The sequence below is a fragment of the Triticum urartu genome, unplaced genomic scaffold (assembly GCF_003073215.2).
Source record: "Triticum urartu cultivar G1812 unplaced genomic scaffold, Tu2.1 TuUngrouped_contig_5470, whole genome shotgun sequence".
NCBI lineage: Eukaryota > Viridiplantae > Streptophyta > Magnoliopsida > Poales > Poaceae > Triticum > Triticum urartu.
The window spans coordinates 4,263-20,025 of record NW_024116148.1 but is presented as its reverse complement, the minus strand read 5'-3'; the positions used below and the strand labels follow the sequence as shown (position 1 = coordinate 20,025).

The 15,763-nt window shown below is 44.5% G+C and overlaps 1 protein-coding gene across 1 annotated transcript; it reads left to right on the top strand.

Moving 5' to 3' along the window:
- On the top strand, positions 1-3,812 carry LOC125529267 (NADP-dependent glyceraldehyde-3-phosphate dehydrogenase). The gene is made up of 9 exons (XM_048693672.1): positions 1-250; positions 807-1,000; positions 1,123-1,251; positions 1,565-1,684; positions 1,779-1,915; positions 1,996-2,151; positions 2,794-3,172; positions 3,297-3,413; positions 3,521-3,812. The coding sequence occupies exons 1-9, from the start codon at positions 106-108 to the stop codon at positions 3,632-3,634; spliced, it is 1,491 nt and encodes a 496-aa protein (XP_048549629.1). The 5' UTR covers positions 1-105; the 3' UTR covers positions 3,635-3,812.
- Positions 3,813-15,763: the final 11,951 nt, after the last annotated feature.

Here is a 15,763-nt window from a genome sequence, read left to right as displayed (position 1 = left end):
TGTGCTTAGTGGCTAACCTGCAGTGTGTCCCTCCCGTTCCGCTCAGCGCTCACCACACACCGCACGCACGTCCGTCCCCTTGCTTCTTCTTCTTCTTCCTCCCCGATGGCGGGGACGGGGGTGTTCGCGGACGTGCTGGACGGCGAGGTCTACAAGTACTACGCCGACGGGGAGTGGCGCGCGTCCGCCTCCGGCAAGACGGTCGCCATCGTCAACCCCACCACCCGCCAGACGCAGTACAGGGTGCAAGGTGCCACGCTTGATCCTCCTCTCGTTTGTTCTTTCAGATGACGATAACCCAGCATGCGCTAGCTCCGGGAGCTAGTGTGACTGGCTGTGTGAACAGCTAGTGTGCCCCCTGGTCTGGGGGAGAGGGACTGAGATTGCTCTGCTCTGCTTTGCTGCCTGAAGTGATTGAATGCTTGACGGTGACTTATTAGTGTCGTTGAATTCTTTCGATACTTACGAAGCAAACATAGGTTTCATCGGTGCAACTAATACTGTACCCTGGCCGCACGCACTCACCATTAGTTTTACGAATTGACCGATGTCCCTTTCGATTCTTTACCGGCCCCAATTGAATGAACTTGATGAGAATTCTCCATGGTAGAAACGAACTTTGGAACCTGACTTGTAATTCGCTGAGCAACGTGGTCAGAAATCGTTTGAAACGGAGGTCCCATGGCAGAACCGCACATATCATATGAGAAAGAATCCAAGTAGCATTTCTGCGTAGGATCGTATGACAAGATCCAGATTCCGAGAACTTTATTCCTGATGAATTTGGTTTGGCCGCCCTTGTCCAGCATGCACACAGGAGGAGGTGAACAAGGTGATGGACGCCGCCAAGGTGGCGCAGAAGGCGTGGGCGCGGACTCCGCTGTGGAAGCGAGCGGAGCTGCTCCACAAGGCGGCGGCCATCCTCAAGGAGCACAAGGCCCCGATCGCCGAGTGTCTGGTCAAGGAGATCGCCAAGCCGGCCAAGGATGCCGTTTCTGAGGTCACCAGCGTTTGCACTGCCCATGTGGCCCCTTTTATTTTGTTGCTGTGGTTGAAAATTGTGGTTCTTCTTCTTCTGATGCTAAGAGACAATTCAGAGATGCGTGGTTTGGTTTGGTACAGGTGGTGCGATCCGGCGATTTGGTGTCGTACACGGCCGAGGAGGGTGTCCGGATACTGGGGGAGGGCAAGCTGCTGGTATCCGATAGCTTCCCCGGTAATGAGCGCAACAAGTACTGTTTGAGCTCCAAGGTACACCTGCATTTCAGTTATTTCACACGGCTCGTCGTGGGTAGTTTTATTAGCCCTGGCGTCTGATAAATCATGCGAGACGTGTGTGTGCTCTAGTCCCACAAACTGTTGATCTGTTCTCGTTTATTAAAAATTGTCTGAATATAGAAGTATGAGCAGGTTTAGCCATCTTTCTTTCCTATAAGTTGTCTGAATATATAAGGCTTAAGATTATACATATGCTTCCTTGTTCCCTGAATTGTATCAAATTCCCTACACTAATGATGCGTCGATGTTATGTTGCTCTGCATCTCATGCCATCTCATTCATAAAGGTACCTCTTGGAGTAGTTTTGGCAATCCCGCCATTTAACTATCCTGTCAACCTGGCGGTTTCTAAGATTGGCCCGGCGCTGATTGCTGGCAATTCTCTTGTGCTCAAGCCTCCGACTCAGGTACATGATTTTCATAGATACTTATTTTGTTACTGCATTTTCATTTTACTGAATTTTTTCAGCTGAATTCTGAAATGCTACTGTGCAAAATCAGGGCGCGGTGGCAGCGCTCCATATGGTACACTGCTTTCACCTGGCCGGTTTCCCAAAGGGCCTGATAAGCTGTGTTACTGGGAAAGGTTCTGAAATAGGTGATTTTCTCACAATGCATCCTGGAGTCAACTGCATAAGGTAAATAATGAGCTGCTTCTGCTTCTAGCATTCGTGTTTTCTACGGAGGCGAAAAATTCATCTTTTTGTTTGTTTCCTAGTTTCACGGGAGGTGATACCGGCATAGCCATTTCAAAGAAGGCCGGGATGGTCCCGCTTCAGATGGAGCTCGGAGGAAAAGATGCTTGCATTGTGCTGGACGATGCAGACCTCGATCTAGTCGCGGCAAACATAGTAAAAGGAGGCTTCTCATACAGGTACCGAAATAAGAAAATTGATTGGGTGGTGTTTCATAGGGCCAAACCACACGTCTTCCATACGATTTGATCGAAACTACTCCATGCACGATACAAGTGCACGATTTATGGACGACAAAACAATCCAGCGGCCGGCGACTTGTTCAAACATACGTACTTCCGGCCAGATTTAACCATCGTCTCTGCATCGTCCAAAGTTTATCGTGTGCATAGCACTTCTCCGATTTGATCCATTGGGCATCTGGAATTGTTGCATTTATGGCCTGCCATTCCTTAAGAGAGCCACAAGCAACAACTGGAAATGAATAAAAATGTCTGTATATAACATCTTAGCTAACAGAACACATGTCATCCAAGTTGTGCCATGTATAACAGATAGTGGTGTCATATGCTTTTCCTTAGCTCACAGTCACATGCTCCCATCCTCGTGTCATAAGTCATACTACATATTGTGAATAGATAGAGTATTGTTCACAATATGCCATAGAGTATTGTGGTGTCATAGAGTATTGTTCAACATTGTGCCTTTTTCTTCCAGTTTATGCTTGTGCTTCCTTTCTGTCTTTCTTATCTTACTTATTTGCACCCATGGTGATCCTTGAAGTTACACTCACATATGACATGAACTTGTGATCAACACAGTGGCCAGAGGTGCACTGCAGTCAAAGTGGTTCTGATCATGGAAGCGGTGGCCGACACCGTGGTGGAAAAGGTCAATGCCAAGGTGGCAAAGCTGAAAGTTGGCCCACCAGAGGATGACTGTGATATCACCCCAGTTGTAACAGAATCCTCGGCAAATTTCATTGAAGGCTTGGTAATGGATGCCAAGGAGAAAGGTGCAACTTTTTGCCAAGAGTACAGGAGAGAAGGCAACCTCATCTGGCCGTTGCTGTTGGATCATGTCCGGCCTGATATGAGGATCGCTTGGGAGGAGCCTTTCGGCCCTGTCTTGCCCGTGATCAGGATCAACTCGGTCGAGGAAGGCATTCACCATTGTAACGCCAGCAACTTTGGCCTCCAGGTTTACTTATCTATACACTAAGAAAGCAAATTATTATGAATCTTTCATCATGTATATATACCCCTAAAATTTTTTTGAAGCTACGTATTATGAATCTTGGATGCTTATTGTTTGTGTATTTCAGGGATGTGTGTTCACAAGAGACATCAACAAGGCAATCATGATCAGTGATGCAATGGAGAGTGGAACTGTGCAGATCAACTCCGCCCCGGCTCGAGGTCCGGACCATTTCCCCTTCCAGGTACCGTCGCTACCGTGTCCGCGACTCGACGTCGCTGTGGAATTGATCCGAGAACTTCGTTTTCTCCTTCCAGTTGCTATATGATGTGATGTCTCTGTGGATTGCAGGGTCTGAAGGACAGTGGAATAGGATCCCAGGGGATAACCAACAGCATAAACATGATGACCAAGGTGAAGAGCACTGTCATAAACCTCCCATCTCCGTCCTACACCATGGGCTGAGACGTTCATGTACAGGAATCGGACGTTGTATAAGCACACGAGTACGGTGTAGAGAATTCAAATGTTTTGTAACCACGTGAGATCTGGAGATCTGTATCTCGGTATCTGTATGCTTCTGCATGTACCTTGGCTGTCTTACAGTAAAAATTTAAAAAATAAAACAGAATGAGAGCAAGCACGAATCTTGTTGGCTCTACTGTTCTGCACGCTTCTCCTTGATGATGAAATGCCGTAAAACTATGCAAAGAGGCCAATCAAAACTATACTTACGTGCTGATGAAATTGGCATCTTTGCCCGGGAAACACACTTTTAAAAGGGTTAATTGGATAAATGTCACTCAAATTCTGACGATTCCGAGAAATGCTACCGCAATTTCCAAACTTTGAAAAATGCCATTTCCAGTGGCGTTTTTCAAAGTTTGCAAAAATTGCAGTGGCATTTTTCAAACTTTGAAAATTGCAGTGGCGTTTCTCGGAATCGCCACGATTCAAGTTGCATTTATTCGATTTTTGAAAGGGAACACTTTATTACTTAAAAGGTTTAAGCATTACATCCGGCCTCTGCATAACTATGATGCACACAGCCAATTAAAAATAGAGGAGAATTTCACTTCCCCGACCTCTGCACCAACTAGGGATGCATACAGCCATTTTAGTATGAGTACCAAGATAAACATGGTCCTCAGAATTTTTTAAATGAGTATCAAAATATGTTTTGATGAGTGGTTGAGTGGTTCCATCACACATCAAACTTGATTCTCAATAAATGGAGGAAAACTCCTGTGCATCACCTGTCAATTCTAGAAATTGAACTCGGATCCTTAGGCTGCACAACCGCATGCCCAACCACTGAGCCAAGGCTCTCTTTGCATTTATTCAATTAACCTCTTTTAAAAACATTGGCTTAAACAAATATATCTGTTGGGCCGTATGTGTTAGAACACAAGTAAGTAACTATAGCAGCCTTTTGGACTGTATGGTCTCTGGTGAACCCTGCCTGGTAGTTTTATATGTAAAGTCAGGCGTACGCCTTTCCTTTAAAAGTAACTATAGCAGCCTATAGGGGTTATTGCCGACTCCCGTTACAAAGCCTCTGCTCGGGAGATATGATTCGGTGGGAGTTAGGCCAACTTCAACATAGGGACCCATTTGGTTTGTTCATGCCTGTTTGGGTCCATGCATATAAATGCCATGGCTCAACGCGTAGCCTTGTATGCAAAATCCGTCTGCTGTGTGTCCGTCTCAACGCATTTTCGACGTAAATTTGGGTTGAATTTGCGTCCAGACAGACACTAGACGGACGTGCGCGTGTCATCTCGGTGTTCGCTCTCCGCCCGCGTGTCAGCCAGCCGACCACCTCCCACCAAGCCCATTTAATCCAAGCGCGTGGAAAGGGCCCGCATGTCAGTCACCCAGCCACCCTACCGGGGTCCTTTTTAATGCCTAGCCCGTGGGTGTGGACCGACCAGTCCACTTCCACAGACTTCCCTGCCCTCACGCGTCGGACAAACCCTAGGCTGCACTGCTCACCGCCGGCCACAATGATGTGGAAGTGGATACTGAGGAGGTCCGGGAAGCACGACCATGAGGCCAGGTCGTCGTCTTGCTCGTCAGGGCTGAGGAGGATCTCGTCGCCTGTTGCGCCGCGGTAGCGGCCGTACGTGAATGTGGAGGTGTGCCAGTGCTACTGCGACACGACCATGATACGTCTCTAATATATCTATAATTTTTGCTTGTTCCATTCTGTTATATTATCATTCTTGAATGTTTCACAATCATTTTATAAAAACTTTATATCATTTTTTGAGACTAACCTATTGACATAATGCCCAGTGCCAGTTGCTGTTTTTGCTTATTTTTTACTTCGCAGAAAATCAATACCAAACGGAGTCCAAACGCAGCGAAACTTGTTGGAAATTTTTTCTGGACCGGAAGGAACAAGTTGGGCCGGAGAGTACCAGAGGGGTGCACCGAGGGGGGCACAACCCACCTGGGCCCGGCCGCACCCTTGTGGGCTGTGCCCACCTCGATGGCCTCCCGCACTGCCTCTTTGCTCTATAAATACCCCGAAAATCCAAAAACCCTAGGGGAGTCAACGAAACACAATTCCAGGCGTCGCAAGTTCCAGAACCACCAGATCCAATCTAGACACCATCACGGAGGGGTTCATCATCCTCATTGGTGCCTCTCCAATGATGCATGACAGCATGAGTAGTTCATTGTAGACCTACGGGTCCATAGGCAGTAGCTAGATGACTTCATCTCTCTCTTTTGATTCTCAATACAATGGTCTCTTGGAGATCTATTTGATGTAACTCTTTTTGCGGTGTGTTTGTTGCGATCCGATGAACTTTAAGTTTATAATCAGATCTATTTTATCCATGAAAGTTATTTGAGTTTTGATCTCTTATATGCATGATTGCTTATAGCCTCGTATTTCTTTTTTGAATTTTTGGTTTAGTTAGGCCAACTAGATCAAATTTTTTGCCATGAAAAGAGGTGCTTTGTGATGGGTTCTATCTTACGGTGCTCAATCTCAGTGACAGAAGAAGACATGGCACGTATGTATCATTACTATTAAGAATAACAAGATGGGGTCTATTCCTACATGAATAGATCTTGTATACATCATGTCATCGTTCTTATTGCATTACTCTATTTCTCCATGAACTTAATACACTAGATGCATGCTGGATAGCGGTCGTTGTGTGGAGTAATAGTAGTAGATGCAGGCAGGAGTCGGTCTACTAATCTTGGACGTGATGCCTATATAATGATCATTGCCTGGATATCGTCGTAATTATTTGAAGTTCTATCAATTGCCCAACAGAAATTTGTTTACCCTGTGTATTCTATTTTTCTCGAGAAAAGTCACTAGTGAAATCTACGGCCTCCGGGTCTATTCTTTATCATATTTGCTTTCTCATATATTATTTGCCTCCTTTATTTTCATATCTATTATTCCAAAAGCCCCAAAATACCTTACTACAAATTTATCTATCTTTTGCCCCGGAGGGATTGACAACCCCTCTTATGCGTCGGGTTGCAAGTATTTGTTCTTTGTGTGCAGGTACCGTTTACATAGTATTGCGTGGTTCTCCTACTGGTTCGATAATTTTGGTCTCATCACTGAGGGAAATACCTACCGTAGCTGTGCTGCATCATCCCTTCCTCTTCGGAGAAAATACTGACGCAGACACAAGCCTCTAGACCACCCCATTGTTGTGGGGCGACACACAACTGTTAAACGGGTGGAACCTCAGCCTAGATCGGATGCCCATGCCTCCCATCCCGGCCAGCGGCCGCGCTCATCTTTTGGAGATCAACCGTCGGCCATCCCAGCTGCCTCCAGACCTCCTCCGCGAATTGAGGTACACCCTCGAGTCATCACTATGGAACACGTGGTTCGAGGACGAGCACGACATGCGGCGATAGACCTTCTTGGCTGGTCGAGCTCCCATCACACTATGGGCTCGTGCTCGTGCTCCCACCCACCCAATGTGCATGCTCCCCACCCCACCTCGTACGTGCGGCCGTACATGGGTGCACACGCGTACGCCATGGCCGTCCCCGCCACAATCGCCATCGCAACGAAGAGGAGGACGAGTTCCTTAAGAAGGTGCTCGAGGAGTCCAAGCTCGACTACGAGGTCAGCCACCAGAACGTCCTGGCGATGCAGCTCGCCTTGTCGGTTGCAGGCGATGTAGTCGTCCCACATCCAGAGGATGTGGTCGTTGGAGCCGCGAGGCGTGCCCTGGGACCCAGCATTGATGGGGCAGTCCTGGACGTGGACATCGACGGTGCCATGCATGCCGGAATTAATGTTCGTCCCGACTGTGCAGGTGGGTGCAGATACGTGGTCGTCGTCACCATTGCATCGGCCGTGGTGTAGCAGCAGCCACATGCACCGTCCGGCCATGTATGACAGCCACTGCCCTTCGTCGACCTCATCGCGGACCACGGCGACGGCCACTACTAGATCTAGCGTTTAAGTTTAAGTTTAATGTATGGGGCGACTGCCATGACTTTTGGAGGTAACATAATATATTTTTATTTTAAGTTTGTGAAATGCGTCCATCTGCGTTGGGCGCATCTACATGCCAGCAGTCGCAAACAGATGCTTGTGTCCGTCTAACTGACGCAAACGGATAAAAAATGAACAAAACTGCCGTTTGTTTGGGTCGTCGCATTGTAGTTAGCCTTATATCTCTCTTACTGCGAGTGCTTCTATCTCGCCTGAAGCTTTGTCCCCACGCTGTAACTACTGGGCCGGGCCATTTATGTGTATTTTCTATTCATTCGCTAGGTTTTTGTTTGCTGGGTTTTGTTCGTGATTTTCTTCTGTTTTTGTTCTGTGTGGATTTCTTCTCCAGTTTTCACTGTTGGGTCGGTTTTCTTTGTTTCCTTTTGTTTTGTATCTTCTTCTGGTTTTTTTCTTTTCTTCCCCGGTTTTCTTGTTTCTTTTTCGGTTTTCTTTTCTTTCTTCCTCAGTTTTTCTTTCTGCTGTGTTTTTTCTACAGTTTTCTCGGTTGCTCTTTCTCTTTAGTTTTCTTTTGTTTCTTTCTTTGGTTTCCCCTTTCTTTTTATTTTCTATATTTTTTCTTTGGTTTTTTTATCATTCTTAGTTTTTGTGAATTTTCTTTGTTTGTCTTCGAACTTTTTTGTTTTTCTTGGTTTCTCTTTGTTTCCTTACGAGTTTTCATGGTTTCCTCGGGGTTTTTTTTCTTCCTTTCTGAGGTGTTTGTTTTGTTTATTTCTTCCATTTCCTCAGTTTCAATGTTTTTCTCCATTTTTTTTCTTCAACACATGCACACATTTTTCATACACGTTTGTACATGTTATGTATACTTGTATACACCAGGAACTTTTATATATGCATGTTTAACATTTTTCAAATAGTTGATTAACATTAAAAAAATTATGTTAGATGACTAGCTTTTTCATACACATTGTACATTTTTTGTATATATCAACAACATTTTTAACACATGTTTTAAAAAACTAAATATATGACTAAAGTTTTTTTATACATAATCAATATTTTTATGTTTACATTTTTTAAATAGGTGTTAATATGTTTAAATATTTGTGTTTCATGACTACTTTTTCCATAAACACTGTACATTTCTGGTATATACCAGAAACATTCTTTAATACACGGCTAACATATTCTTTAAATATATAATTAACATTTTTCTGATACACTATCAAGATTTTTTCAAATTTATGTTTTCAGCTTCAATTTTTTTTAATACATGTTCTACATTTTTTTTGTATTCATCAGGAAAACATTTTTATACTCGTTTAACATTTTATAAATTAATGATTAAATATTTTTCAAAGGCTTAGTAACATTTTTAAAATACATGATCAACTTTTTTCAGACACATTATATTTTTGGTATATATTTTTCATATACAAGAGAAACATTTCTCTATACACATTTTGAAAATGCAGATTAACTTTGTTCAAATGTTTTATGTAGAGTGTTATCTGTAATATAAATATTTATTTTAAAGTATAAACAAAAGGAAATAATAAATAATAAAAACATGAAAAATAAACAGAAAAAGACGAGGGTGTGGCCTCCCGCGAGCTGGCCCGGCCCGTCTCGTGCTCCCTCAGGCGAGGCTACCCTACGCTCACGTAAAGCGAGACATAGGTGCGCCCCCTATTCGGCGCTTTCGGTGCTGACCATTAGCGTCCAACAAATAAACCGGAACCAGTTTTTATAGTTTTCAAAAAAATCCATGGCTTCAAGAACTGTATGAAAGAAGTTCAGAAAAATTACTAATTTTAGGAAAAATCTCAAAATTCCAAAGAAGTTCAGGAATTTGAAACAAATTCATGAATTTCAAAATTATTTGCATATTTTAAAAAAGTTTCACCAATTGTTTTAGAAAATCATGATTGAAAATATTCATAAATTCTAAAAGAAGATTCACGAATTTAATAAAATGTTCTCATGTTAGAAAAATGATCAAGATTTTTTTGTAAGTTCAAATTTTCAAAAAATGTTCTTGGATTTGATAGAAAAATGAAAATTTGGAAATGTTCGATAATTTGAAAAACATATTCAATTTACAAAATATTCGTAAAATTAAAAAAAGTTTAAGAATGTAAAAAGAGAAATGATAATAAATAATGAAAATGAATAATCCTAAATAAGACCAAGTAAAAACCATTGCGTTGGATCCACTCTTGCATTGCGGCGCACCGCACTCTTGCTCTGCGGTGCGCCACCGCTCTTGCTGTCATGCGTGCCCCCGCCTCTCCGCGCTTCCGCGCCAAGTGTTCGCTCCATCTTGGTGATTACACGCAGCATGATGGCATATGTCTCGTTTCTGAGGACGCCATCGACCTCAAAGGGCCGGGCCGCCTGCACAAGCTCTTGCTCTCTGGCCTGCTCCGACCGGAGGTTGATGACAGAGGCGGTACTTTGTCGGGTGGCATGCCTTTTGGAATGGTACAGATTGCGCTAGCTCTGTTTACGCGATATGGTGTGTCGTCGCATAGGCTTTTATTTATCCCCACTCATGCCGGTGGCAGGAGATTGGTGGAGGATTGGTGAGAAATGGTGGCGTGTTCGGATAACACCATTGATGGAAAACTTAGGAAAGAAGAAAGCACGGCCTAGCGTAGAAGCATGTGCGTTGTTACGAGCTATCACAGACGAGCCTTCTCTAAAATTCGTGTGTGTACATTTCAAATCTCCGCACACAAATATTCATAACAAGCACGGTGTGCGATGGTTAAAACCATCGCAATCATTTTGTTTTTGTCTTTTGTTTTTATAAGCATTTGGCAACGAATGCACACATTGCCAACATACAAACCGTGCGCGTTACGACGACATATACACACCCAACAGGACATTTTGCGATGTGCCTGTTATTGCATACGGTCTTCTTAACAAAAGGGTCGCGCTAACTGCCACACGTGTGGCAGGAAGGGAGACGCACCACACGTCTCTAATGTAAACAGATTGTCACGTCATCGCATGCATGCATGTAGGAATCTTTTTGGATTTTCAGTTTTTAAAATGTTTTATCTCTTAAATGAAAAATCCGATTGGAAATCCGTTTTCACCATTAAATCCCTCGCGATGAGATCTTCGAAACTAGATCCCATGTTGATATGTTTTGATGAAATTTTTTTTGGATTAAAAGTTGTCATGTCTATTGCATATGAATTGCCATGATGTTTACACTGAAGTTGCCATGATATGTTTCAGCTATTTTCTTCTATATTTAAATGTAAATTTTGACATTTATAAAATGGGGAATTAAGAAACTAGACTTGCCATGAACCATAAACTAAAATTGCCATGATACATGCACATAAAATTGCCATGGTTCATACAAAAAATAATTTTCATGGTCAAAGTACTGGAGTTGCCATCATCAAAATACTAAAATTGCCATGATCTACAAACTAAAATTGCCACATGGCAACTTTAGTTTAAGCCTTATGGCAACTGCAGTGTAAACATCGTGGCAACTTCTGGCAAAAAAAAATTTCGTCGAAACATATCAACATGGGGTCTAGTTTTGAAGATCTCGTCGAGACGGATTTAATGGTGAAAACGGATTTTAGTTCGCTTTTTTATTTAGGAGATACAACATTTTTAAGCCGAAAACCAATTTTTTTTCCTGATGTCATCTATTCATACGTGGCAAAATGAGTGGTGATGGAGGCGTGTCGGCGATGTGCAAACGCCCACACGTGTGGGCGTTAACATTTTCGTAACAAAATCGTGCCCGATGGATGGGCCGTGGCACACGTTTCGTTTTCTAGCACATGGGTTTATTTTCTTACGGTTTGCGATGCTCGTATAACACACAGTTCGGTCACATGGTCTGCGATACAACAGTCGTCTTAGCCCCAATCTGCAACAGTGTTGCATACAAGTGTCGAACCAACTTGTCATTGGATGGCTAGAAGAAAAGTGGTATCCCCAACCCACCAGATTCAAATCCTAGAGTTGGCACTGGTGCTCACATTTTTCTTGATTTATTTCAGACTTTCTGACGATGTTCATTCTGTGTGAGAAGATGTTCTCGTCGACTACGAGACGACTATGATGACTTCATCAATCTCAAAATGTCGTGCCAGCTTTGTATCATCAAGGTACTCATGGGGTAAAGTGTGTGCGTTTATAGGGGTGAGTATATGTACATGCTTATGGGCATTTGTGATTGTAGTGTGAAGAAAAAACCTTCCATACAAGTGTACGAAGAAAACCAAGGAAAAATCATGTTGAGTTTTCCGCTCACGTGTGTTACCTAGGTGTTCATAGGGGTTGGGTGTGCATGTGTGCGTTTATAGAGATGAGTGTATGCGCGCGTATATAAGCATTTGCGTTTGTACTGTGTTAAAAAAAGTTAAAAGGGTATGCTAAAATTTAGTAGAGTGATTTTTTTTGTCAAGTCTCAGTCGACCAAACACATTGTTACATTTGTTTGCTGCTTTCGTGTGAACAGCCTGTGTACGAAGTTTGAGATTGGACTGCTAGGCTGCTCTCTTCTTTTTTTATCGGGTCTGCGGTTTGGGTGGGGTTGTGGACTTTTTTTTGTAAGTTGGCCTTTTTTTGTTGGCTGCCATTTTTTTCATTTACTCTTTTGTCTATGTTTGTTTTTTTCCTTTTTGTATCATTAACTTTTTAGTTATTTTCCTATTTTTGATAATTTATTTTTATTTTTCCTCTATATTTGTTAATCTTTGTATACATCATGTTGCATTGCCTTTTTGTGCATGTGACTTGAGTTGTGTGAATATCCGTGCGCAACCAGCAATTGCACTTGTTGCAACCCATCCACAATTACAAGGAGTACAAGACGACTGCAATTGGACGGGATGTAGGCCACTCGCATGTCCATCACTGGAATTGCAACTTCATGTGTCGCAACCAGTCTGCACTGCAAGGGGTACAACACGACAACAACTTGAGGGAGGTGGATGTCGGCTAGTTGCATGTTCATCACTAGAGATGTAACTGCATGTGTCGCAACCAGTGTGCAATTGCAATGGGTACAACACCATTGCAACTGGAGGGGGTGGATGTCGACCAGTTGCATGTCCATAGCAACTTCACATGTCGCAACCAGCCTGCAATTGCAAGGGGTACAACACGACTGCAACCGGAAGAAGAGGGATGTCAACTAGTTGCATGTCCATTACTAGAGTTGCAACTGCATGTGCCGCAACCCTCCTACAGCTGCAAGAGGTACAACACGACCGCGGCCGGAGAGGAGATGGATGTTGGCCATACGCATGTCCATTACTAGAGTTGCAACTGCATGTGTCGCAACCTGACTGCAACTGCAAGGGATACAACATGATTGTATCTGGAGAGGCGGGGGTGAGGGGAGATGATGGCCAGTTGCAAGTAACTGAGGCGGGAAGGATACTGGCTAGTTGCATGTCCACCACGAGCGTTGCAACTGGTTGTATCGCAAGCCATCATTAACTGCAAGGGGTGCAACGCCACTACTACTTGTGTGAGTTTGATTTTTGATTTTTATTTATTTTTATTTTATATCAACAATACAAAATATTTTTGAAGATGTATAAAAAATAAGGGTAGGAAAATGGACCGGGAGAGAAGGTATTACTCTGCGAAGGAACAAAGAAAGAAAAACGGTCTGAATCCTAGTCCCTGAGCGAACACACTTGTGGGCTTATAGCAAGCAAAATAAAAAGAAAAGGAACACTGATTCTAGCCCAGCATGGACTGGCCACGAACGAGACGAAGGAAAACAAACAACGCCTACGCATGCATGCATGACGTAAGCCGACAGAGACTTGATGAAGTCTCAGTTCACTGATGCGTAGACAGACCCTAGGTTGGGAACATCAAACTGCTCATGGCGGTCGTGCACTGGATTATCCTTCGACTCGATCAGGCACAAGAAGGAAGGCTGCTAACTGCAGAGGAGCTTTGGTTACGACGAACTCTGAAGTTGTCCCTACTGGGGCTCGCATCCCTCGAGAGAACTATTCAGCGCCAGCGCTCCCGGATTAGATGGTTGCAGGCAGGGGACACCAATTCCAAGTTGTTTCAGGCGGTGGCAAATGGGCGAAGAACAAAGAACTTCATCCCTCACATAAAGATCAATGGGGAAATCATCACGGATCAAGAGCGTAAGAAGGAAGCTTTCACTGAGGCTTACGAGAACTTGATCGGGACTGCCAAGGCGAGGGACTGCACTCTGAATCTTGAGTACCTGGGGATGGAAACGCAAGACCTTCATGATCTGGAGGGCATGTTTACATAGGAGGAAGTCTGGGAAGTTATAAAGGACCTTCCAGCGGATCATGCTTCGGGGCCCGATGGCTTCATCGGTGCTTTCTACCAGAAGGCCTGGCCCCTGATAAAACATGATATCATGGCCATGATGCATAAGTTATACGTTGGGGATGGGCGAGGTTTTGGGAAGCTGAACAAGGCCCTGATCGTACTAATTCCCAAAAAGCCTGATGCCGAGGAAATAGGTGACTATCGGCCCATCAGTCTGCCCCACAGCTTCGCTAAATTATTCGCTAAGATGCTAGCCAACAGGGCACGACAGAGGATGAAGGAGATAGTCTCTGCAAATCAATCAGCCTTCATTATGGGGAGAAACCTGCACGATAACTTTCTCTTGGTCAGGCAGGTCGCGAAGAGAATATATGGCCGAAAGGAGAAAGGAGTTTTTCTCAAGCTTGACATCACAAGAGCGTCTGACTCCCTGTCATGGCCTTTCTTATTCGAGATCTTGCGAAGGAAAGGGTTTGGGGATACCTGGCTGAGATGGATTGCAATTTTATTGCAGTCAGCTACCACCAAGGTGTTAGTGAATGGTGTCCCGGGAAGGAGTTTTGCTCACGCTCGTGGATTGAGGCAGGGGGATCCCATCTCTCCCCTGCTCTTTGTCATTGCAATGGAAGCCTTAACAGCAATGTTCTCCAAGGCCATGGAGGCAGGTACTGTGAGCTCTTTCAATGGAGTTACAGCTACACAGAGGTTATCAATCTATGCGGACGACGTGGCATTGTTCATCAGACCCACCGTGGCCGATCTGAACTTTGTGCGAGTTGCGCTGGACATCTTTGGAGAAGCATCCGGATTGAAAGTCAACTACAGAAAATCCCTCGCTATACTCATCCGTGGATCTGAGATAGACCGCAACCGTGTGACTGGGATTTTGCAGTGTCGCATTGGAGACTTTCCCTGCAAGTATTTGGGAATCCAACTGTCCATATCGCAGCTGACAAGGCCGGATTGGCAGCCTATGCTGGATCGTGTGCGTCACTACGTCCCGGCCTGGCGGCGTGGCCTGATCCAGCGGCCGGGGAGACTAATCCTAGTCAAGTCAGTTGTCACTGCTCGGCCGGTGCATCACCTCATGATCCTGGACGCACCACAATGGGTATACGAAGACATAAACACCTGGCTCAGGTCCTTCTTTTGGGCAGGAAAGGAAAAATCTCATGGGGCCCAGTGTCTGGTGGCGTGGAACTTGATCTGTTGGCCGTACAACCTTGGAGGTCTGGGAGTTAAGAACCTAAAGTTACAGGCACTTGCTCTTCGAGTGCGATGGGAATGGCTCCGAAGAACGGATGAAGGGCGCCCATGGCAGGGATTGAAGCTCATTATCGATGATGAGGCACGGGAGGTCTTTGATAGTCTAGTTTCCATATCAATTGGGGATGGCAAGAGGATCTTGTTTTGGAAGGATAGGTGGATCAATGGATGCACTGCGGCTGAAATCACGCCAACCATCACAACTGTGGTACCTACTCGGAAGAAGAACACGCGCACTGTCCATCAGGCACTCGGGGAAATGAGATGGGAGCTTGATATCCCAGATGGACTCTCCTTCACGATGCAAATGCAGCTCTACATGCTACAGCAGGCGATATCCCTGGTGGACAGGGATGAGCATCGACAGGACAAATTTACCTGGCTGGCAGACATCACAGGAGTGTATACTGCAAAATCAACCTACAAGCGACTGTGCATGGGACAAACTTCCTTCGAGCCTGCAGCATACATTTGGAAGTGTTGGGCGCCATTGAAATGCAAAATATTCATTTGCTAGCGGTACAATATCGTGTCTGGACATCGGACCGTAGAGCACGGCACGG